This window comes from Melitaea cinxia, chromosome Z (assembly GCF_905220565.1).
Source record: "Melitaea cinxia chromosome Z, ilMelCinx1.1, whole genome shotgun sequence".
Classification (NCBI taxonomy): Eukaryota; Metazoa; Arthropoda; class Insecta; order Lepidoptera; family Nymphalidae; genus Melitaea; species Melitaea cinxia.
Genome location: NC_059424.1, coordinates 10,486,732 through 10,511,713, shown reverse-complemented (window position 1 = coordinate 10,511,713; position 24,982 = coordinate 10,486,732). Strand labels below are relative to the sequence as shown.

The 24,982-nt window shown below is 35.5% G+C and overlaps 2 protein-coding genes and 1 long non-coding RNA gene across 3 annotated transcripts; 2 read left to right on the top strand and 1 right to left on the bottom strand.

The window, feature by feature from the left end:
• Window positions 1–1,322: 1,322 nt before the first annotated feature.
• LOC123668781 (zinc finger protein 778-like) lies at window positions 1,323–12,483 on the bottom strand. Its single transcript, XM_045602474.1, has 4 exons — window positions 12,391–12,483; window positions 3,857–4,030; window positions 2,318–2,541; window positions 1,323–2,218 (listed from the first exon to the last, which is right to left on the bottom strand). The coding sequence occupies exons 1-4, from the start codon at window positions 12,481–12,483 to the stop codon at window positions 1,378–1,380; spliced, it is 1,332 nt and encodes a 443-aa protein (XP_045458430.1). The 3' UTR covers window positions 1,323–1,377.
• A 1,289-nt stretch (window positions 12,484–13,772) lies between these two features.
• On the top strand, window positions 13,773–16,197 carry LOC123668697. The gene is made up of 3 exons (XM_045602398.1): window positions 13,773–13,982; window positions 14,570–14,703; window positions 15,906–16,197. The coding sequence occupies exons 1-3, from the start codon at window positions 13,808–13,810 to the stop codon at window positions 15,990–15,992; spliced, it is 396 nt and encodes a 131-aa protein (XP_045458354.1). The 5' UTR covers window positions 13,773–13,807; the 3' UTR covers window positions 15,993–16,197.
• A 5,723-nt stretch (window positions 16,198–21,920) lies between these two features.
• On the top strand, window positions 21,921–24,769 carry LOC123668698. The gene is made up of 2 exons (XR_006745625.1): window positions 21,921–22,002; window positions 24,333–24,769. It is a non-coding gene; the product is annotated as an uncharacterized LOC123668698 (long non-coding RNA).
• The last annotated feature ends 213 nt before the right edge of the window (window positions 24,770–24,982 follow it).

Here is a 24,982-nt window from a genome sequence, read left to right as displayed (position 1 = left end):
TGTATGAATGAGTGATGAGTACTGATCGCTCATGCATGTGTGAGCATCTTATGTCAACCACTAGCGCAACTGAACATCATATATAATTGTGCATCTTTTAGTTTATCATGGAATTAATTCATCAGTTTTATCATAATCAAGATCCAATACCGATCCTGTAATCTTTAATTTACACCCATGCTTTGTAAGGGGGTATAATATCAAGTAAAGCGTTAATTCTATCATAAAGATGGTTACCCAGAGAATAAAAGAACCTATGGGCAAATTTAGTCCTGCATTGCATGCCGGTATTTGTGCCAGCGTGCAATTCATCATCATCAAAACACCCTTTCTTCGTTTATTTATATTTAGGTCTGGGTTATATGGGACCATAGAATATTTACGAAGCACTACCGCGAAATAAATAATAGCTGACGGACAGTTAGAACCTTCCAATGCATATAGGTACACGTCAACAGTGGGACAAAGGAATGGAAGGAAAGCGATCACTTTAGGACTGCTCTCTGCACACGCTCTACCTTTATAAGGTAAGTTTTTACAGCACCTCCCCAACTAGATATGCAATACCCAAAAAAAATTTACACAGTGATAAATATATCATCCTTATAGTAGAGTGGTTTGCGATATGACGAAGAATTTAAAAAATGTAAATTAGTTTTCTAAATCTTGTAACCATAAGATCCAGATGCGGTTGTAAGTTAAGGCAGCAGCAGTCAGTCATGACTCCCAGATACTTTATTAGTAATTTGCACAATAGGACAGTGACAATTCGTCATAGATAGACATGAGCCTAAATGCGGGGTCAATGTATGAACAGTAGGAAGATCTCGTCTAGATATAGAAAAAACAGATGTATTTGGTTTTCATTATATTTAGTGATAGAGACAGTTATACATTAACAAATCTGTAACTAAATTTAGTCCCAACTGAGCATACTGGAAAGCATCTTCCCATGTAGTAAGTAGCACGGAATAGCAGAGCAGTGTCATCCACAAAAGCTACAAATCTTCTGTTAACCAATTATTGTCTCTAAAAAGTATAAGATAGGTCTCTAAATGTAGATGAGAATTGATGAGGCATTGTAGTCTATTTGATTTTTGAAGTAAAACGTGTTTACGCATGCTTGTCTTGAGGAGTAAGCTGGTGAATGCGTGACGAGAGCGTATGATCGGGCGAGGAGACCGGAAGTTGCAAAGGAGATATGAGTTAGTATAGATAGAGGAGAGTTTTACTTCAATCGTGTGGTCTAAAGCACACTTGCTTTTTACTGTCAGGTCTTTAGAGAAATGTAAAAAGAAATAAAAGACTTAAAATTTTGTGTTTGTACTGTCAAACTTTATAATATTACGTTTCAACATAAATTGAATTAAAAACTAACTAAATTACATTATTAGTCGAAATGGGTAGTTGAAGGAAATACGGATTTGTGGATGGAGTTTCAGCAGAGTTCGAAGTCAATTGGGCCTCATAATATATTGTTTCGCCGTCTTGAACTGGCTGGACATTTGACAAATTAAAAAAATCCATATTGCCTTGACGTTGTACGGCCTGCGCATACTGCTCCATTATAACAGCACTCGCTTCTCCAAAGTGAGAACGCATATGAAAATTTAAATGACTGCTTTGTTTAAATCTTCTCTTGCATATTGGACAACCAAACGGTTGTATATTAGTATGAGTTCGCATATGCTGTCTCAGATGAACCGATTGCGAGAAACATTTGCAGCAAATGATGCACTTAAACGGCTTCACTTTTGTGTGGGTACGCAAATGCTGATCCAGGCCAGCCTTTTGAGTAAACGCTTTGGTGCAAAACTTGCAAACGAAAGGACGAATTCCGGAATGCATACGCATGTGTTGCTGTAGACCGCCTAGCTGAGTGAAACGTTTTGCACAAATACTGCACTGGTGTGGTTTCATTTTAGCGTGTACTATTCGATTGTGTTCGTCAAATTGGAAACTGTCAAGAAAAGTAAATCCACAAGTGCGGCACGAAAACGATGGACCATTTCGGTGTTCAATATGAGCTGTCAACGATGTGGGTTGAAACAAATTTCTATCCAAACGTTTCTCGCAAACTTGGCACCGCAACGCCGCTTTCCGCCTCTTGGTATGCTCTTCCCTATAATGTAAGGAATATTCGCAACAATTAAAGAATATTTGTCTGCATTGCGTGCTAGGGTACGAAGTCGAAGGCAGACTACACGTAAAGGGGCCGCTGAAAAGAAACACATTTTTATTTTCATATTAATCTTTATATCCTTAGTATTATTTTTAACGTTACATTCGTGTATCGGATTTTTTTAGAATGATTTACCGCAAATCAACAGGTTTCTTCTCGGGCTTTGATTGTATTCTTTTAATCATGTTGTCTAACCTCGATCTTTTTACACGAACGCTTTCGTTACTTTCGTACCTAATGATTAAATAGCTTGTATCAACACTGAATGTGCGTTTAGTAATGCCGTCTTGTTCTGTTACTGGATCTTTCTCCGATTTATTTAATGGTATAAATTTAAAATCACAAATATCATCAAATACCTGAAAAATAAATAAAATGTTATAAAATATTACATGGATGCATAATAACTGCGTTTGCTCTAAACCGAGAAAAAACTAACTTCAGTTTATATCGACAAGTAATAATACACCTATACTATACCTACGCATTATTAGGAAAAACTCAACAACGAGGACTACTCATACGTTTGATTATTAGATCTCGTTCAAATAAATAAATGTGACCACGTGACAAGCACCAGCTTTCGATTTAAAAAAAACTATAAGAACTATTAAGAAGTAACACACATAAAAAATACTTTGGAATCGAGAACCTCCTCCTTTTTGAATTCGGTTTAAAGGTTTAAATACTGAACTGGCCTGCATAGTGATAATTTTTTTTGTAAGACGGCAAAAAACATTTCATATAACAAGTACGGTCATTTGGGGTAACTTTGATTGACAAGGTAACTTTGGCAGTCAAATCACAAAATTATTTTTTACGTGGTCTACATTTAGTGCGTACAATTAAAATTATAAAATTTGTTTACTTAACAAACTTCGTTAATCAACTCTCTGAAAAAAGCAGCTATCAAACTAAGTTAATGTTAAAAACTTTGCTAAAAGTTCCGCGCGCAATTTTTGTACTTTTTTTTTCGAGTAACGATCGCTATCAGGTGTACATGATAACAACCGGGAACGACGGCTTAACGTACTCTTCGAGGTACGGTGGGGAGACCCACAAAGACTGCACAAACACCCAGACCACGACAAACACCTGTATGCCCAATACAAATGTTTGTCAATGTGTGGGGATCGAACCCGCATCCGCCAGCGCATCAGGCACAATCCATAGCTATGACTGTTGCGCCAACGCGGCGTCCAAAATATAAATACTAGATTTATTTGGCTAGCATAAGTGACAGCGATGAGTCACTATTTTTTTTATCGCGAATAGACTATAGTGATTCTGAATATAAAAAGAGATTTCATCATCATCATTACAGCCTATATAGTCCACTGCTGGACATAGGCCTCCACAAGTTTACGCCAAAAATAACGTGAACTCATGTGTTTTGCCCATAGTCACCACGCTGGGCAGGCGGGTTGGTGACCGCAGTACTGGCTTTGTCGCACCGACGACGCTGCTGCCCGTCTTCGGCCTGTGTATTTTAAAGCCAGCAGTTGGATGGTTATCCCGCCATTGGTCGGCTTTTTAAGTTCCAAAGTGGTAGCGAAACTGTGTTATCCCTTAGTCGCCTCTTACGACACCCACGGAAGAGAGGGGGTGGCTATATTCTTTAGTACCGTAGCCACACAGTACAGAGACAGAAAAAGAGATTTATCTTATACCAACCTGATCGTTACCATTTGAACAAAACATAGCCTGTTCATCTTCAGTGGCAGAATCTCTGGAGTCATGCTGCATCGTCTTATGATTACGTAACGCGTTCGCATTATAAAAGCTTTTCTTGCAGGTTAAACAAACAAAATTACCTGGTTCCTCCTCTGGATACGATGGTTTCTGAAACTTTTTCAAAATTTAGGATCACGAGAGCATTTACATAAAAAATATAGCCCTTAAATAATAAGTTTGTTCATATTTGATCATCGATCATCAAATATACTGATGATGTTTATAAAATTAATTTACGATACTAATCATTTGAAGAAATTTTTAACATATTTTTTTACGTAAGCAAAAGCATTAATTATTTCACAATTATAATGTAAATTTACTATCAAAAGGTTTTTTATACTAAATAGTTATGATAAATATGTGGTTTTTGACAAAGACATTTATAGTGCAGGAGAAGTTCCTTGCATCTACTGAATAAAACTCTCGATCAAGCCTATCGCAACCCACTGCGGGATAAAAGCCTCCCCAAGTTCGCGCCAAACACCTCGATTCTCTGAAATCCCCATCTGTAGCGTACTGCTATGGGCGCGATATTCGGCACAGTGGCTCCAAAAGCAAAGTCTTCATATCCCTGACAGCAATGCGCGGGACGATCTGCTGGGATCTATCTTTCAGAGGAGACGTGTTAGTTCGTTGTGGAGAAAGATTCTTGCAGAATACGAAGAAAATGCGCGTCTTCTGGATCTCAAGCGGAAACTTGTGGGACTCAAATGGGAGATTTTATCTTCAATGTCACTGATACAGGAATATACGCCGACCTCGGCACACTCTGACGATGAAGTCGAAGCCTTGTATGAACATATTACAAGGACCATACATGGCACTACTCCGGCCTACTGCAACTTCGTTATGGGAGATTTCAACGAAGTAGTCCAAACTTTCTCCCGAAGCCTTGGATCTGATGCGACGGAGTCGCGAATTGCCCACTGCTCAAGCAGCTTCGCCGAAGTGCCGCGTTGGCGCAACAGTTACAGCCATGGATTGTACCTGTTGCGCTGGCAGTTGCGGGTTCAATCCCCGCACATGACAAACATTTGTATTGGTCATACAGGTGTTTGTCGTGGTCCGGGTGTTTGTGGGTCTCCCCACCGTGCCTCGAAGAGCACGTTAAGCCGTCAGTCCCGTGTTAGGATTGGAGACAACTCCGATACACAAGCTTTTAGTACTATTGCAGGTATTCCGTCAGGACCACTAGCTTTATTCACGTCTAGATTGTGCAAGATTTTAAGGACCTCTTTTTGACGAATTCGGACTTCAGACATAGACGTCCCGCATCGAATCAAAGAAGTTGGAGGTGTGGCGCTGCCTAAATCTAAATGTGAGGATTCTGCAAAGAGATTGGCAAACAGGTTTGCTTTCTACTCAGCGGTGTGGACTAGTGATCCGTCTGGTTTTAGCAGTGGGGGTAGTGAGGAGCGACAGAAGTTCGATTCGATCGACTTAGCCAGGGACCAAAAGGCTTTACTACCAGGTGGGTGTGACGAAAGTGGCAATGTGGTCAAATCGAGCCTTCCGCAAAGCTTTCTTGCAAGACCTGGCATCTCTGTTGGCGAGTGAAGGAAGGTGAAAAGAAGGCAGTTAAACGAGGCTCCACGCTACTAACCCCCAGACTCACCGAATCACTGCACTGGAAAGGGGATTGGACTGGAGACTGCGGGGACGCCCGAGCCCCCCCCCCCCCCCCCCCCCCCCCCGGAGATGTCCACCGGGCCCTCTCGTCCGGTCGCCAAGTGGCACGGTGGCGCATCTCGGGATTTTTCGACAATTGGCGAGGCAGCCTTTCGTGTGTGGCTGGACCATTATTTGGGCCCCCAACTACCTGCGGTCGGCCAGCGGTGCAGCGTGCCTCGGATTCCGCTACCCTTCAGAACCAATCACCACAACGCGGCGGCACCAGTGCAAGTCAGACTGGTCAGTTCGCGCGGAGCAACTTTTTTAACCCAACTTCTCAGTCGGCTACATCGATCAACGTACCAAAACACGAAACCGCTTAACGGTACGACATTGTTCAGTGGGTGGTCGCGAGCCGTCGGCCAGGGCCTAACCACCAGTATGTCACCTGATTAGCAGCACCCGGGGACCACGTGTAGGGTTTCACAACGGGGTATGCACCTACGGACGAGGGCGACTCAGTCCCCAAAAAATATATGAAAGATTAAAAATAGTATGTTATATAATAATTATGTTGAATAGGACACTAGTTTTTAAGTAATAATATTGTATGCCATTGCCAACTAGAATAAGATTACATACGATTCAGCCTGTAACATCCCACCGCTGGGCAGTAAGGCCTCTTTCTCCATGTAGAAGAAAGATCGGAAAAAGAGCTTAATCCACCAGGCCGCTCCACTGCAGGTTGACAGATAAGAAAAGAAAATACATGTATATTGTATATTAAATAAAGAAATAAACACATTTTATAGGACACAGCTAAAAATACCCCATGGGGAAATGGTATGAATAAAAGTTGCCTCTTCCTTTTGTTTTCTTTATTCTGTTTTAAATAAATAAACAAAGTTAGTTAATTTAGTAATAGGAAAAAAAATAGAAGTTAACCAACCCTGAATGCGAATGGTGACGGATAAAAGAAAGATTAAGTGTACGGCATGAAATTACAACGAGAGAGTAAGAAAACTGGAACTGGAGTAACTGGTTTAAGGACGCTATCACATTTTTCCACAAATATCAGTGTATTTCACGTACGATTTTAATTAATTAGGAGTCACCCTGAGAAGATATCTTGGTTTCAAATGAAAGATAATATATTCATCTCCGAGTGAGATCATAAAAATTATATAGCCCCATACAAACTTTTCACACAAATACAGTTTAACCATCACGGAAATCGCAAAAAATTAAAAAAAGAAGGGTCTGAATAGGAACCATTATAGCTAAATACACTGCACTAAGAAAAATAACTACACTAAGAAATTGTTGCTTATTTAGTCCTCTATGCGTAGCGCTAGATATTTTATATAAAAATAAATAACATTTCTATTTATGAGAAAAATAAGAAACGCTCTCAAATTTCTTCATACATTTTTTACAAGTGAACCATCGTCGTTCGTCATTCCGCGCCGAAACGCGCTCATGGAAGCACGGCTGTATCGCTTCAGCGCAAGTAATAATTACGTAAAAAATGAGTTCCTTGTGTATACTGTGCTTGGACGAAATCGATACATTACAAATTCCCACGCAATCCATAACTTTGCAACTCAAGATCTTCACAATCGATTGTCTTTGCTATGCATCTGGTTTATATATAATAATCAATAATAATAAGTAATCTTCGCAATTTGTCTTCTTTTTAACCGACTTCAAAATAAGGAGGAGGTTACTCAATTCGACCGTATATATATATATTTTTTAATGTATGTTCGGAGATTACTTTTTCGTTTATGAACCGATTTTGATAATTCTTTTTTTGTTGGAAAGGAGGTATCTCTAGTTTGGTACCATGATAAGAAAACCAGAATCTGATGATGGGATCCCAGAGAAATTGAGGGAAACTTTCAAAAATCGTACGGGTGACTAGTAAATTTAATCATGTTTTCATTAAGTACTATAAAGCACTACTATTTAATAAAGGTCTGGAGTCGATCTGATGATGGAGAAGAAAGATAGTCGAGGGAACTCTTCAACAATTTATAGCAATTACCTGCTTTTTGAACTTAATTCGTTTCTATTGATGAGAATTTTGCACCTTAGTTATAAGTGCCATTACATTTTGATGATGGAGACAAAAGATAGTCGAGGGAACTCTTTAACAATTTATAGCAATTACCTGCTGTTTGAACTTAATTCGTTTCTATCGATGAGAACTTTGCACCTATATGAGTTACAAGTGCCATTACAGTCTGATGATGGAGACGAAAGATAATCGAGGGAACTTTTCAACGATTTATAGCAATTACCTGCTGTGTGGTCATCTGTGTCGCAGGACCAGGTTTGATGATGGAGCCCATAAACACTCGAGGGAATTTCTCAACAATTTACAGCAGCTACCTTTTGCTGTTTGACGACCGCTTTGATATAATGGTGCATGTGCCGTGTCGGCGGCGCCTAAACACCGACGGTCGCGGGTTCAATTCCCGCTCGGAGTGGATATTTATGTTTATACAAATATTTACTTTCGGTCTAGTTCCTTGTGGTTCTCCCAACCTAGCCTCAGAGAACACGCTAGGCTGTCAGTCCCGGTTGTTATTACGTACACCTGATAGCGAACTTTACTCATAGTATATAGTAGTAACTGAGGTAGGGCACAGCAGGAATTTCCTGCTCAAAATATGGAGCAGCCCGACTGGGGTAGTACCTCGACCTTACAGAAGATCACAGCAAAATAATACTGTTTTCAAGCAGTATTGTGTTCCTGTTGGTGAGTAAGGTGACCAGAGCTCCTGGGGGGATTGGGGATTGGGTCGGCAACGCGCTTGCGATGCTTCTGGTGTTACAGGCGTCTATAAGCTACGGTAATCGCTTACCATCAGGTAAGCCGTACGCTTGTTTGCCGACCTAGTGACATAAAAAAAAAAAAGTATGTCGACGCGTTAGCGCAGCGGTCACAGCACTGGTTGTTGCGCTGGCGTTAGTGGGTTTAATCTCCGCGTAGGACAGACATTTATATTGGCCATATAAGATGTTTGTCATGATCTGGGTGTTTGTGCTTGTGTATTGTGTATGTTTTCGGACCCCCGACACAAGAGAAAAAGCATCCTTGTTAGGACTACCCATCACTAAAAATTGTAAAATAAAATAATTTTTAACAAAAAAATACCGACTTCAAACAGGAAACTAAAAAGTGAAAAATAAATTTACTTAGTACAAAGTAATTCGTATTTTGATTTAGTTAATCAGAAATGATTAAATAAATATTTTATAATATTGAAGTCGGTGCCAAGTAAATACTACAACAACCTGACTCCAATAACAAATAAAAACAACACACACACACAACAAACAAGTACAAAAAATATTATTAGATATATCAAAACAATAACAGAATAATAACAGTATTCAAACTAATCAATAATAAAAAAACTGTCAATGAAACAAATTATGAAAGAAAACTAAATACAACTTACGAGTAGATACTAGAGTAGTTATTTTTTACTTAGTTACCAAGTTCGACATTAAACTTACAACTAAATTTACTAATCAATACCAGTAAAATTAAAAATTAATACTTTCAAGTACCAAGATTAGTTACGTCGGTACAAAATCGAGCAGAAAGCGGTATCAATGTGTGCGTACGCGTAATGTTATTGTGTTGAGACTTAAATACCTAAACTTGAGCGAGTTAAAAATGTGATAGCGTCCTTAAAAGAGTAAACACCGTTAAAGGGTAGACTCCGATCTCTCGGCTCGCACGCGCCTAGGCACGTAGCGAGCCGCCCGTAGCCTATAGCTCGTATATATAATTATATATCTTGTATTTTCTCTCTACTACTAATATTAATTTATTACATTCTCTTGAAAAATTATTATAACTATCATGAATTGTTATGAAAAAGATTTTGTAACGTACATATTATTCCAAAAAAAAATATTAACACAAAATGTTTGCTGTTCGCAAAAAATTAATTTCCAATTTTATTTTTTTGAAAAATATAAACAAATCCATTTATTTCAAAATACATTTTACCTCTAAATATGTTTGAAAATAATCGTTACATGAAGTTTCCAATAGGCTTGTACTTTGTGCTACTTCCATTTAGGCCGATGCTTAAATTAACTATCTGTTCTTAATTAATTAACTCAATTAAGTTTATTTTTTATTTTTCAAACACCGATTAATTAATTAATTAATTAGTTCATAGGTTCAGGTAACAAATCAACTGTACATTTGTAGCTGATGTCATGGTAAGTAGACGCCATTTTATAGATTAAAAAAATATTTGCATATAAATATAGAGGATGTAATGTTGATTCTACATTATAACGTTTTCTTTGATTATTATTTTACACGCAAGGTATATTTGAATAATGCGTAAATTCAGTTCATCGAGCAAAATTATAAAAAAAAAATGAAAGGTATATTGATTCTTGAAGATGAAGTAATTAATACTTCTTATTTTTTTAATGCTTTTAATAGTTATATTATATATATTTTTAATAGTTATATTTTTTTATAAACACATTTATTTAGAGAAATATTTAAAACAGTAGATACATAATTATGTAGTCTATATCTATGCCATCTATTTTTTTGGACAGTAGCAACCACGTACCTACAATCACTGAATCTATATTGCATTAATAAAAATAGTGTTGCTAAGCGCATAACTCGAGAATGGCTCGACCAATCCGGCTAATTTATTATTTTGTATGTTCCTTAAGGCCCACGGAAGGTTTTAATACTTAAAAAAAAAAATTAAAAATTACAAAAAAAAATACATTAATTTTACTATTTAACTTTTAACAGAATGAAGTCTGTCCGGGCAGATAGTATAAAATAAAAATATCAACACCTGTAATTTCCAACATGCGAGTATAACTTACCTACTATTTTTTGGATAAATCTTATTATTATTGGAATGTAAATAAAACTGTAGCTCAACTTTTACAGAATTTAAACATTATTTGTGAACACGATGAACTTTAAAAAACAAAATAATTTATCTAAGAGAAATATTATTGTTTGCCTTCTATGTACCTACGTATAATAATATTTATACTTGTGTTCGTAATTGTTTCTATAATTATATGGATATAAAAAAATATGTTTTTTTCGCTCAAGGAATACCTACCTAATATCAAAAATTAAAACTATGAAATGAGTAGGTATTTTTAATGTAATGAGTTTATTTAACAAACTGTGGAGAGTAGAGATATGAAAAATAAGTATTTAAGTAACGAAAGCAACCAAACTCCTTTTGGAGTGAAATAAACGCCATCTGTTATCTAGTGTCGTAAGACATTTTTTTTTATATTAATAAAAATCATAAATGACGAAAAAGAATTCAGCAATACCATTCAACCATACGAATGAACAAGTCTAAAATTCAGAAACTACAAGAAAGTACAAATACTTTTGGAAATGTATGAAAGTGTTAACAACTCTATGGTTATCGAGCTACTTGAAAAAAAATTATATAGTTTGTTCTTTCCTTATTGTTAGTTTTCTGTTTCTAATATTTATAACATACTAGCTGACCTGGCGAACTTCGTATCACCTTATTTTTTTCTGAAATATAATAATAACATAATATATCAAAATAAAATATAGCCTATCTTTTATGTTGGATCAAACTGCACACGGTGTGCAAATTTGACTAAAATCGGTTAAGTAGTTTAGGAGTCCATTGAGGACAAACATTGTGACACGAGATTTATATATATTAAGATTGTAAACTAAAAATAATCATAAATCATTATTTGCTCCATCTAGCTGCTGGCAGTGTTCAACATTGAAATAAACGAAACAATATTGTTAGGTAAAACAAGTATTTAGTTTTAGCATAATAAAGTAGATGGCTCTGTAATGTTACTTAATACTGCACAGATGCCATATCGACTGGCGATATGTCGAGGTATAGTTCGCGTCATGTAAAAAGAACGCTGGCCTTGAAGCTGCGCAGAAGCGATTTATCGGTCTATTTGGTGGTACGGGGTAGGGGGACGGGAGTGTTTATCACTGTCGCATGCTTGCCGGTGTGCTATTGGTTGACAGCGGTTGACAGTTCGACGTCGACTCAAATTATTATCGCGCACAAAAGTTTTAAATTACAAAATTCTCCATTTACTATTTATTTCACTAAAAAACAATTATGAATTTATCATTTTAAACACATAAAAACTATTAAGATACGAATATCGAGAGTACAGATAATTATTATTTTTGAATACGACATTTCAATAACTAAAAAATTTGTTATTGCTTTTGTTTAAAAAAAAATTGTGATTTTGTAAAGTGATAATTATTATACTTATTTAGTCCGAATTATTCGCACTTGTATTTCTAGTATTTTTTAATGTACCTACCAATAACCATTATACGAAGCCGCGAGTGAAAGCCTAATTAAAAAATAAAACAGTAGTACTTGTGCGCGAGTATACCCATGCGCAAACGCACCCCCTCCAGTTTCTTTCAGCGTTCTTTTTACATGACGCGAACTATACTAAGATTTCTGTACGACGCGGCGACGATGACCATTTATATCCAAGACCAGAGAACAAGACACATTTTCCTCCGGCGTGGGGTAAGACAGGGAGATGTAATATCTCCGAAACTATTTACCACTGCGCTGGACGATGTTTTTAAGAGGAAACCGGAAAGGATACCGGCTCTTTATCCATACAAACGTAGTCTACTGTTTTCTCCCTGGATTATGACACTAGATCAATTATTCTTGTACCATAAAACCTTTAACTGCCATGACCACGCCCCGATGTCTTGGTTTTTTTTTTTCATATTCTCATTATTATAGAGAGTTGCCAAATTTTTCATACATTTTCAGACACTCTCACCTCACCTTTGTTTCCCCGACATCATCATCAACATCTCTCACCTTTGTTTCCCCGATGATATCGTCATCTTTGCGGACACATTGGATGAGGTATGCCATTTAACCTATCTTGGCTAGCCGGCCTAAACGAGTTCTCCCGACTAGTCAGTCTCGATATAAACTTGGACAAAACGAAAGTTATGTTTAACAACCAAGTCACCGAGACCGGTATCAGTCGGTATCTTTCTCGAAGTTGTTCAAGATTATTTTTACCTAAGCCATATCCTCCAACTATAATCTGAATTTGAAATATTTTTTTCGAAGTTTCTATTGTGGGTGCCCCTCTTTTGTGGAGGCCCTGGCTGCCCTTCCCTAAATGCAGCCCTGGGCTTATGAGATATTTTCCATAGAGTATATTGTCAAAATTTTCGGGAGAAGCTAAGCTAAGTTCAGCTAAGTTCATATCATTATTTTTCTAATATGTATACAATTTTCTTATAAAGAAAATAAGAAAATTCGATCTAAACATATAGATAGCATAATAGTGCAGAAATTGGCGGGTATGGGGAGACTTCGACCGTTTGAATCTTACTAAATCTCTATGAATGTTTGGTCCAACTGAAATTGGTGTCTAATTTCGTACTGAATGTATTAAAATACGGCTGTAAGCTGGTTTAAGCTCTATTTTTTTTCATAATATATGGTTTCAAAACGAGTTAGTCATCTGGGGTTGAATTCAAACCCGCGGTAAATTGCGGAGAGAATTCAACTCCACGGGAGACACAGTACAACACACTAACACAGTGCTACAGAGTACAAAACTTATGACATCGTGACGTATGCGTGGAAAAATAATCTGGGGTTGAATTCAACCCCGCGGTAAACAAGACATTAATGTAAATGTTTCTATTCACTAAAGTTTCACTTGCATCGTGGTTTCATAAACGCACACAATTCTTTTTTATTTTGGCTTTAATTATTTAGGAATAAATATTTTTAAAAACTGGTAGCACCGCTAAGGCCATGGAGTATAGAGGCTAAGGCGCTAACGCTAAAACCATAGATTATATACTTTTAAACGGCTAAAACTCTCTTTTCATCTTTTGTGCGTAACTGTGTGTTTATGTGGTTGTGTTTACTGGTTGTGACACATTCACTGCATGGAATGGACGTACCGACGTAATATTATGCTGTGTATTGTGTACTATTGTGTACCTTTTTAATGTGTGCCAAATGTGTGCATTTAGAATCCTGATCTTGGTAGCTTGTGAAAAAGTGCATTTGCATCCGATCGATACACAAATGTAGTTTGTGTTAATTTAATCGTTACGATTTACCATCGTTGATACACCAAGAAGTCAAATTTATTATTTAAATATTAACTTTATTTAAGATGTAAGGCTGGATATCCTTCATTTAGAATTTATACATACAACGAGTAAAAATGATTTTACGTATTTTTACCAAACAAAGGCTGCTAATATTGTTTATTGGCTTGATAGTTATTGTCAGTGTTATTTATTTTTATTTCAATTATGTTCAAGAAAATTATAACAGTGCACAACTGTCTACTGACAGATGTTTCACAGAACTTACATCAGTTAAATATCAACTGAATGGTAATTAAAAATATGCATTGTATAGGTTGTAATTTAGAATCGTTTGGCACAAATTTAAGGGCGAGAAGGGGTGAAGGTGTCGTCCCCCTTTATCTCCCATATCACTCGCAATACAAGGTAATGCACCACTCTTGAAAAAAAAAAGAAATCCCCTAGACCTAACCTCAAAAGTAGACCGTTCTTCGGCATAATTTCGTTCCGTGACTTCTCCGGTGCTTCGGAAGGCGCAGCCTCTTCGCCCTTGCATAACAAAACGCAGACAGCCGGGCAAGCTGGAGCGGCTGAGGCTGGTGGACCAAAAGGCTGATGCTGCGGAAGCGAGCCCTCACTCATACTACCCTCTCTCTATAAACGGTCTAATTTTCGGCTTAGGTTGGTTATGGGATTTCTTTTTTTTTCAAGAATGCTTCATGACCTTGTATTGCGAGTGGTATGGGGATTTAAATGGGCCCCTCTTCTCCCTACCATACCCTCTCCTGATTTGGTGCAAACAATTTTAAATCCAATCCGTATTTTAACTTTATACAAATTTCACTTTTTCCTACTTCTAACATTATTTTTACAAACAAACACTCATTTCATTTCAGTTGTAACGGAGTATAAGAACCGGATAGACAAACTTTTGACTGAAACAGAAAAACAGCACAAGCTAGATAAAGAACGCTTCAGAGACATTATGGAGAGTTGTGTTGCTATGAAACAACAATCTATGATCTGTCAGGTATTTACAGTGTCCTTATTAACAACTTAAATTAATTGTATCATTTCTTAGCATTTTATTTTTCTATTATATGACTGAATTATATTCTTTTCAGTATAGAATCACCTAATATTATATATGAAACAATATTACAATAGCAAGCGTTTTAATGAGTACCACGGCGTGTGGTCGGTTTAACTCTTTTTTTTGTAAATGATTGGATTAGCAGGAAGTAACTTGGAAGAACAGTGACAGATCAATACTAATTAAATAAATATGATTTATAAAAGTAATTATGAAATGAAATATTCTTAACATAATTCATTAGACATCAGTTACTTTTATTGACCATGTAGGTAGTAAAAATATTTATAAAACAAACATAAAATTTAGCAATTTTTATTGCTGTCTGGTTACAGCAGTAAAGGATATAGCAAACCCTCTCTTCCTGTGGGTGTCGTAAGAGGCGACTAAGGGATAACACAGTTGCACTACCACCTTGAAGCTTAAAAAGCCAACCGATGGCAGGATAACTGTCTAACTGCTGGCTTTAAAATACACAGGCCAAAAACGGGCAGCAGTGTTTTAGTGCGACAACACTAGTCCTGCGGTCACTAACCCGCCTGCCCATCGTGGTGACTATGGGCAAAACACATGAGTTTACGCCATTTTTGGCGCGACTTGTGGAGGCCTATGTCCAGCAGTTGACTGTATTAGGCTGAAATGATGATGATGATGTTGAGGATGAGATACCTACGCGATAAGTTTCTCAAGGTCATAATACCTTTGTATGTACCTACTTATTTTTTAAAAGGTCCAAAATATAGACGAGAAAGATTTGAAGACAACGACGTAACACCGACGATCATGGGTTCGACTCCACCTTGGAACTATATTTGTATTTGTACAAATATTTGTCTCTGTTTTAAATGTTTTATTGTCCAAATCTTCGGGCCATACTAGAAAGAGGAAAAGAGAAGCATCTTTATGTTACACAGCGTGTTGACTATGGGCAACACACATGAGTTCACGCCATTTTTGGCGTGAACTTGTGGAAGCCTATGTCCAGCAGTGAACTACTATAGGCAGAAGTTAGTGAGTGAAGTTATACCTTAGCCTAACAGTGGCAAAGTATTTGACCCATATTGAAACTTGTTCCGACCACTCTCGTGTAATGGTGAAAATTTAATATAATTATTTATTTGTCTTAATTTTTTTTGCAGAGTCAATTTGAAGATCTTCAAAGCGAGTGCAAAAAAGTTAAAGAAGATTTAGATAAAATACAACAGGATTTACCAAAAAAAGTTTAAAAAATCTCTATTAATACTATTCGAATAAAATTTTATTTTGCTTCTTAGTTTAAATGGACACAAAGACTAAGGACCTTACAATAATTGATTCTTCCTTTTTTAAATTATAATTATTTAAGGTATTTATTTTATCTAAGCTACTTAATTGTACAACTCTTAACTCTATGAAATGATCTTAATAAAATATTATAAAAAATACTACAAATAATAGTGATTTATTTCATGAGTATCTATTTTAATTTTAAAATAGAAATGATATTGTGGTACAGATATATAGTTGCCAAAAAAGTAAAGTTCATGTAAAAAAAATTATATGAAGCCAATATTCCTGCCGTAACCTACGATATAAGCATCTATATCAACCCAGCTTAGCTAATGAAGCAGCTTTTCATTGAAACTTTGTATATAATATTATTGCGTACCATTGCGTTGCGATTTAATAACTGGTGAATGTAATGCAAAAGAACTGTGCGAAGTGAAGTTGATAAAATGTATACTAAAAACAAAACACTATATAAATATAAGTAAGACTTCTAGCAGACTTACCAAATAAAGAAAATCATCAGCATGTGATGAATTATGTTTTTTTATTCAGTAAACCATAAGTTATAAACACTTAACAGAGTAATGATTATTTTAACTTATAAATACGAATACTTGTAATTTGCTGGCAAAATTTGATTTTTTTTTTTATTTTTGATTTTACTTTTACGTTATTTAATTTTATTTTTACTTATTGATTTTTTAATATAATTTTGTTTTGTTTTTAATTCTAAATGTTGTCTTTTGTACTAACCCAATATGGACTTAAAATCTAGTCTGAAATAAAGTATTATTATTATTATAAAATGACCAAAACTACTTGTTTTTGACAAAATTATTGTATAACTTGTTTGCATTACTTAAACATAGAGTTATTAAGAGAACGTTTAGTTAACAGGGAACTATGGTGAGCAATTGTCAATAAAATAAAATTAGCCAACTACGAATCTGGAAGTAGAAAAATTCAATCAGGAATGCTTGAAAGGAATGTCTGATGACTTATTATCTATACAAATAAATAAAATTGAAGTGTTTGTTTATAACCTCTTTTTACTGAATACATGTGGATATATACACGGTACTTATACTAAAATAACACTACAATTTTTTGTCTGTCTGTCTGTCTGTTCCGGTTAATCTCTGAAACGGATGGACCGATTTAGACGGGACTTTCACTGGCAGATAGCTGGTGTAATAAGAAGTAGCTTAGGCTATTTTTATTTAAGATATATAAAATAAATAAAATTAGTGTCTGTTTGTAATATTAAAATATCCGCTTTTTACTGAATATATGTGGATATATACACGGTACATATACCAAAATAAGTTTTTTTTTTTTACAATTTTTGTCTATCTGCCTGTTTGTTCCGGCTAATCTCTGAAACGGCTGGACCGATTTTGACGGCAGTTTCACTGGCAGATAGCTGGTGTAATAATAAGTAACTTGGGCTACTTTTATTTTAAAAATGTATTTATTTTATAACTCTGCGAACTGAACAATAACTTTTTTGTTAAATTGCAAGGGACGAAGTCGCGGGCACAGCTAGTTTTTAATATTTACGTTAATAGTCTACTTCGGGAAATAGAACATCATTTTACAATGCTATACATTCTGCGCAGTAAAGAACTTAGTGTCTCTTTGATGGTAGAAAATGAGGCACAAAAGAGCGAGGTCGTGCAGTAAATTCGTCAGCTACACTTCTCGGCAAAACTGTCACCCGTGCGTCTTTCGTGATTCGTTTCTTTTCCTTGATTTATTAGTGAATATCTGTGTTAAAAAATCGTAGATATTGATATTTGTCAAGTATTCCTTTGTCCAACCCGCATTGGAGCAGCGTGGTGGATTAAGCTCTGATCCTTCTCCTACATGGGGAAGAGGAGTAGTGGGATATTACAGGCTGAAGCGATTCCTTTGTCAGTAATCAATCAATACTAATACTTAACACTATTTTTCGTATTTTGTGATTTAAATACGATTGTATTGAATTTCATATTTAGTTTTTAATAGATTTTTCGCGAATGATGTAGATAGAGTTAAGTATATCCGTTAGCAAAATTTAGCGAAACAAAAAAAAAAAAAAAATGAAATGTCAGGGCTTGTCTTTATCTTTTGTTTGAGCAGTATTGCGTTAGGAATTTAGACTGAGACAAGTAAAGTAATTTAACTGTACAAGTGTCATTTATCACATAATGGTAGCACCGTAGCACCTAGTAATTGTGAAAAAGGTATAATTCAAAAGTTATTTCCTTAAATTACTTTTAAAATTAAAAAATTACAAAAAAAATTACACGTATGTTGAAATGGAATGCAAGTTTAATCCTCAAAAGAAGATACATATTTCAGTTGAAAGTAGCCAAGTAGAACAATAATTTTTAAATCTTTATTTTGCTCTTATGCAAAATTTTCATTTTTGACACCAAGTATTTTTGACTTTGTCACAGGAGGCACAGATTTAATATTATTTATTTTTGTATCAAACGCTTAGTTTCCATCTATCGTTGGTCAAAAATAAGTTGCATAATTGACTACCTATTTAGGAGATTAAACGTAAGGAGATAGTTCAAATGTGCATACAAAGGTGGCGCTGCGGTAGCTTAGTATACAAAAATTCTTCATAATTTTGTATTTCTTTTGAAAAAAATTTTTTCATTATTGTTTTGTAACAAACGATTCCTTGTTATATACAAGCAATTAATTTTGCTGTCACCAAAAAATGCATTTTTACAATAATACTTCAAACAAACTATGCAACTAGTAGTTGATCCCGCCTTCCCAGTTCCCTCTAGTGCACTGACGTGATCTAGAGTGAGAATGTATTTACTAGCTTTTATTTATGTTACCCTGGTACATTGCATCGTTTCGGGAATGCACTGCACAGCAACAGAGCATTCGTCGCTAACCGTTGCACATTTTTCTTATTCTTTTCGATATTGTTATGACAAAATAGCTACCACCAATATTAATAACATTCGTAATTTTATTGATATAGATATTCTATGGTAACTTAATATTTAATAAATAAACACTTCACACTCAACGACCCCCGCCCCCAATAGGATTTTCTCCTGCGTCGGGGGTCCGGTTATACATAATACACAAGCACAATCGCCCAGACCACGACCAATATCTATTTGTTTTTTTATTATACAAATATTTGTCATTCACGGGTATCGAAGCCGCGACCGCAAGTGCTATGACCGTTGCGCAAACTCGACAATTTTCCATATTATGTTTTTGTATAACTAAACAAAACCATTTTTAATATTTTAATTTTTTTTCATATACAATTTATTAATATTATTATTTTTATTTATATTATATTTATTACATAAAAGTAAATTAAAGGTCATCCCAAGGTTTACGTCGGTATGTTGTATGGTCATCAATAGTGTACCTGTTATATTAGGCAAATACTGCAGATTGTATAGGTATCATGCACGTACCTAACGTAATTATCAACGCTACTTTCATAACAAAGATTATTTTATTCTGTTTTAAGCGATACAAAATGTAAATGAAGTCTGTTTTGTAATATACTCTCAGACTGAAAATAATAAACGTAAATCAGTTTAACTATTGACGAAAAATGTTACTAATGTTTATTGCAAGTTTCTAGTCTTTTTCTGTTTAGCTTCCATGAAAACGTTTACCATGTTCTTTGGTGATTATCAGAGTCACGTGAGGTGAAGGTCACGTTTTGAACGCTAGTGTGAGAATGCGTTCCTTACACACCAGAGGAAATTCATAAAGGAGATTTATTGTTCAGCATTACAGCAAACTAGATGATTATTTGTTTTATGTAGGTACCTACATAGATATAGATATATATGATTTTTAACCTCGATCTAATATCATATATCATATCTGTTTGTGATTGCAGTATTAAGAGACGGGTAACAAAATAATATAACAATGAAAATTAAATTTTTTGGAAAGTACTGAAAGAATGCTTTAACCACGATATAATTTTAATAAGTAGGTACAACTACTACGTACAATATTTTACGACGATACGTTACTAGGAGTACATAACAAACGGAAATTTTGACGCGGGGTATGAAAATCAATAAATAAGTTAGGTTAACTGCACAGTAAAGACTAAATGTAACAAAACTTCTACTTATTTTTCTATTACAATTTATTACATTATTTGCGCAAAATGTAATAGGTACTAGTAGGTACCTAACTGTTTATTATTATTAATCAAATATTTTAAGATAGTAAAACCGGTTCATTAAATGGGCCATAAGTTGTAAACGGTAAGTTTACAAGAAACAAAAGATGCGAAATTTTATTCTCTATAATAATGGTCTTAATAAATTTTGCCCTGAAGTGCTTAGTTTCGGAGATATCGACTACCTAAACCTTTTCTTAAGATGACGCTTGAAGATCCAACAGAATTTGCCAGCGTTTTGTAGTTTTATACTCAGTAAGTGATCTTAAACCTTTTAAAAAAAATTGGATCGCATATTTAGTGCGAGTTTATCAAAAAAAAAAAAAAAAAAAACGGCTATTCTTACTGGCCTATTAACTGAATACTAAAACGTCTAATAATTTATTCTTCAAGTGCACAATAAATCAATTAATATTGAGACATGTTTTATTATCTTGTATTAGATGCGCGGATAGCAGATTTCAGTTTAAATATGCGCAACTCGTGTTGTTTCTTCAGCTCTTATGTATTGGAAAGAGACATATTGCTGATATATTATTCAACGGTGTCTAAAAACCTCTTTCAATTTTATGCTCTCTTGGTAGTTTTGAATCGTGATTATACTAGTATGTACCTACATGTATGAAATTTAAAAGGTTTTTTAATTTTTCGTTCAATTCCTACTTTAAAAATAACACAAGTTACACAGATTTTCCTTAGCTATTTACACATTTTTTATATAACTAGGTCGACAAAGAAGCCATCTATAAATCTATAAGGATTTCCGTAACACCAGAAGCATCGCAAACGCGTTGCTGACCTTACCCCCGATTCTCCTCAGGACCTCTAGCCAACTTACTCACCACAGGAACACAATAATTACTACATGAAAACAGTAAATAATATTTAACTATGATTTTTTTAAATTCCGTCACAAAATTTCCTTCTATTCTTAAGTCCTTTCTCCGTAGAAGCTGTTCGGCTTTGGAACTTCTTGCTGCTTCATATCAGATGCGCTCAGTCAACATACATTAATTTAAGAGAAACTTTACCTCTTTATAATATTAGTATAGACTAATTCTATTTTATATTTTACTACATGCACATTGTTTTGAAATTATATTGTATATTTTGCTATGTGAATATTTTTTATATTACTATTATTCTTTAATAAAAAGTCGATGGAGATAGCGAAAATCTTATCATTATTTCAACTGTTAAATAGCTTATTCACTAAAACTCGATACCACGGTAACCATAAGATTGCTGGTGTTGGCTGGATGAGGATTGCGGAAAACCGGTATGTCTGGCGTGAACTTGGGGAGAGCATGTCCAGCAGTGGACTGCAATAGGCTGAACTGACTGATTGACCGACATACAAAAAAATATAGGTATTTTTTTTAGCGAGAAAAAGATTTCCTAATATTTTCTCAAAAAAATCTTTATTTTATATTTATCTATACAAATAAATAATTTTGGTGTGTCTGTTTGTAATATTAAAATAACCGCTTTTTACTAAATGCATATGGTTGTATACACGACACGATTTTGACGGGACTTTCACTGGCAGATAGTTGATGTAATAAGGAGTAACTTAGGCTACTTTTATTTTAGAAATTTATCTATTTTATAACTCAGCGAACTGAACATAACTTTTTTAATAAATTCCACGCGTACGAAGTAGTGGACATAGCTAGTAAGAAATAAAAAAAATTGTCACCAAGAAATGCATCCTTACAATAATAATTAAAACAAACTATACAACTAGTAATCAACTCCGCCTTCTCAGTTCTAGTGCACCGACGAGACCTAGAGTGAGAACCTATTTACTAGCCTTTATTTATGTTATCCTAGTACCTAGTGCATTGGATCGTTCCTGGAATGTACTAAAACGTTCCTTATTTTAGAAACACCTCACCTTAATGGCTATTTATAAACTCAAACTCGACTGTTCCGTAATGAAGGCTATTTAGGTCTCGATTGATTCACTTTTTTACCTACTTCCAAAAAGGAGGAGGTTCACAAATCGATTGTACTCTTTTTTTTTAATGTATGTTATCACGGAACTGGGTGAACCGATTTCAATGATTATTTTAATCGAAAGGTGGTACGTGTTATGTGGTTCCATTTAAATTTTATTGAGATCAAACAAGGACTTTTCGAGTTACATGTAATAATGCGTATTTTCTTGACTATTTTTTTGTCACCCTACGTTGTATTATACCGTATAACTTTTCACTCTGTATACAAATTTTGATAATTCTTGTTTTAGTCGAAAGCTAATGCTTGTCTTGTAGTCCCATTTAAATTTGATCGAGATATAATGGGCACTTTTTTAATCTTCGATGACGCGTATTTATGTGACGTAGTCACATAAATAGTTACATGTACACTCGCGACGCCATCTATCGGCATTCAGTAAAACTACTTCCGTTCGGATTATCGATCTACTATAACGTAGTGAGCCATATTATCCACTAGACGGCAGTAGCAATTTGAACTTTGTAAATAATTTTGATAATTCTTGTTGTTTTAATCGGAAGCTGTTGCTTGTATTGTGGTCAAATTTAAATTTGATCGAGATCTGATGACTACTTTTTGAGTAACCTTTGATAACGTGGGCTTATTTGACTACTTTGCGTCTACTTACGTTTTTTAGGCACTTGTCGATGTAATTGACTTTATTATGACAAAATGGTTTCCACCAATAGGTACTTATAACATTCGTAATTTTATTTAACGGCAATTTTTGAGGGCATTTAGGGCTCAATGACTTTGAAGATTTTGTCTTTGTGCAAGTATTTGTTAGTTTGACGCCATCTATCAACATACCACACCTACAACCACCACCTACGTATAAAACATCACAAACATTAGAAGGAATTAAAACCACCTGGCTGGAGGATTATGGAAGAAAACAAATGTATCGCAGCGTTATCATTGCATTTACCTACTAGCGACCCACGCTGGCTTCGCATGGGTGCAATGCTGATACTAAATATACAACAGAATCTAATATTATTAAACGAGCAAATCTTGTATATATATGTTGGAAAGTAGTAGGTCAGACTGGTTAAGAGATAACAATAGATGTTATAAGTTAACGGGGAGGGGCCGAACTTCTTAGCATTCGATGGTATTACCGTGCGGGTGCCGAGTCCATCGTGTGGCAGAGAGAGCAACTTAGAGCAGTGCCTTGGACTTGTGACCTAGGTGTAGGTTTAAGGAGGCCCCCCTTTGAGATGTGCATCAATGCTCACCTTCACTGCTTGAGTTGTCCGCTCTTATATGTAACAATTAATTTATTTGCACAAATTAATTATTAAAATAATCTAGGTTAAGCTACTAGCAGTATACAACAAGTGTATCGTGTCAAGCCCGAGCCAAGACTGCTTTAGCCGAGGTAGCACCGTTCATTTTATACACGTCAGAATAACTCGAGTAATATAATGAGTGAGGGTAGGTGACTATCGAACGATAGCGACGAAGCTAGTTGGCGCGATTGGTGCATCTGTTGTTTATAAATTTCTTTCTAATTGCTTACAACAGCGCTAGTGCTGACACGATCACTGATCTAATCATAACTAATAACTACACAGATACCACAGCCATGTACCATTGACGTTATTACTAATTGGAAAAAGATTAATGCTGTATTGTTTAAAATCCATGCAAGCCATTATTTCTCGTTAAAATTAATGATAAAAAGTGTTATTGTGGGTTTTCCCTAAGAGACATATACCACATCGCGGCATTTTTTGTAGACCTTTTTAAGGTGTTACACCTTGAAAGTGTTAAGGCCGACTGACGACGGGATAAGCATCCGACTGCTGGCTTCCAAATACACAGGCCAAAGATGGGCCGCAGCGTCTTTGGTGCGACAAAGCCAGCCTTGCGGTCATCAACCCGCCTAACGTCGCCCAGCGAGGTGACTATGGGCAAAAAAATGAGTTCACGCCAGTTTTGCCGCGAACTTGTGGAGGGCCTATGTCTAGCAGTGGACTGCTATAGGTTGAAGTGATTCTATAAGATTCAGTATTAACTTCAGACTAAGATGAACCGTATGTTCAAAGGTTTCTATACCTAATAGTTTTCAAGTTATTGTCATGTAAAATATTTTAACTTCCATCTTATCTTCTTTAAGGACAAACCGTGCCGAATATCACGAACTATCACAAGGAGGGGGTGGGGGGATTACATTTGTGATACAGTACCAAAAGTTGTGTCTTCAAAAACCGACGTCATGTCGCAAACCCATTATTGCTGGAACAAATATATCAGGCTCTGTGTCAGTCTATTATTACCTACTGTATTTCGTCATGGAGGGTATCTGCAGTTCCATCTGTTCACTGCAGCTCAGCAGCACTACGGCACAGCAGCACCGCGCCGCACCGCACCGTGCCGCGCCGCTCCGCTTCCGCGCACCACACCTTTTACCACCACCCGTTTTGATTGGGAATCAGTCCTAAGTCTGTTAATTCGTGCCCTAGAAATTCTTTTCAGAAAAATGTTTAAGATGTAAAAATGTTTATTCAGAAATTCTGACTTGTCTAATTAATATATATCACTTTTTCAACCACACACTTTCGTTTACATTTTTTTTCGTTCACTTTATCTCCCAGGTATTTCTTTTCGACACGTGTTAATCAAAAATTGTTATTATACGTAAGTTAAGGTGAAAATAAAAATTCGTTTCTTCTTTTTAACCGACTTCCAAAAAAGGCGTTGTATTTTACCGCATAACTTTTCACTGATTTAACCGATTTTGATAATTCTTGTATTATTCGAAAGCTG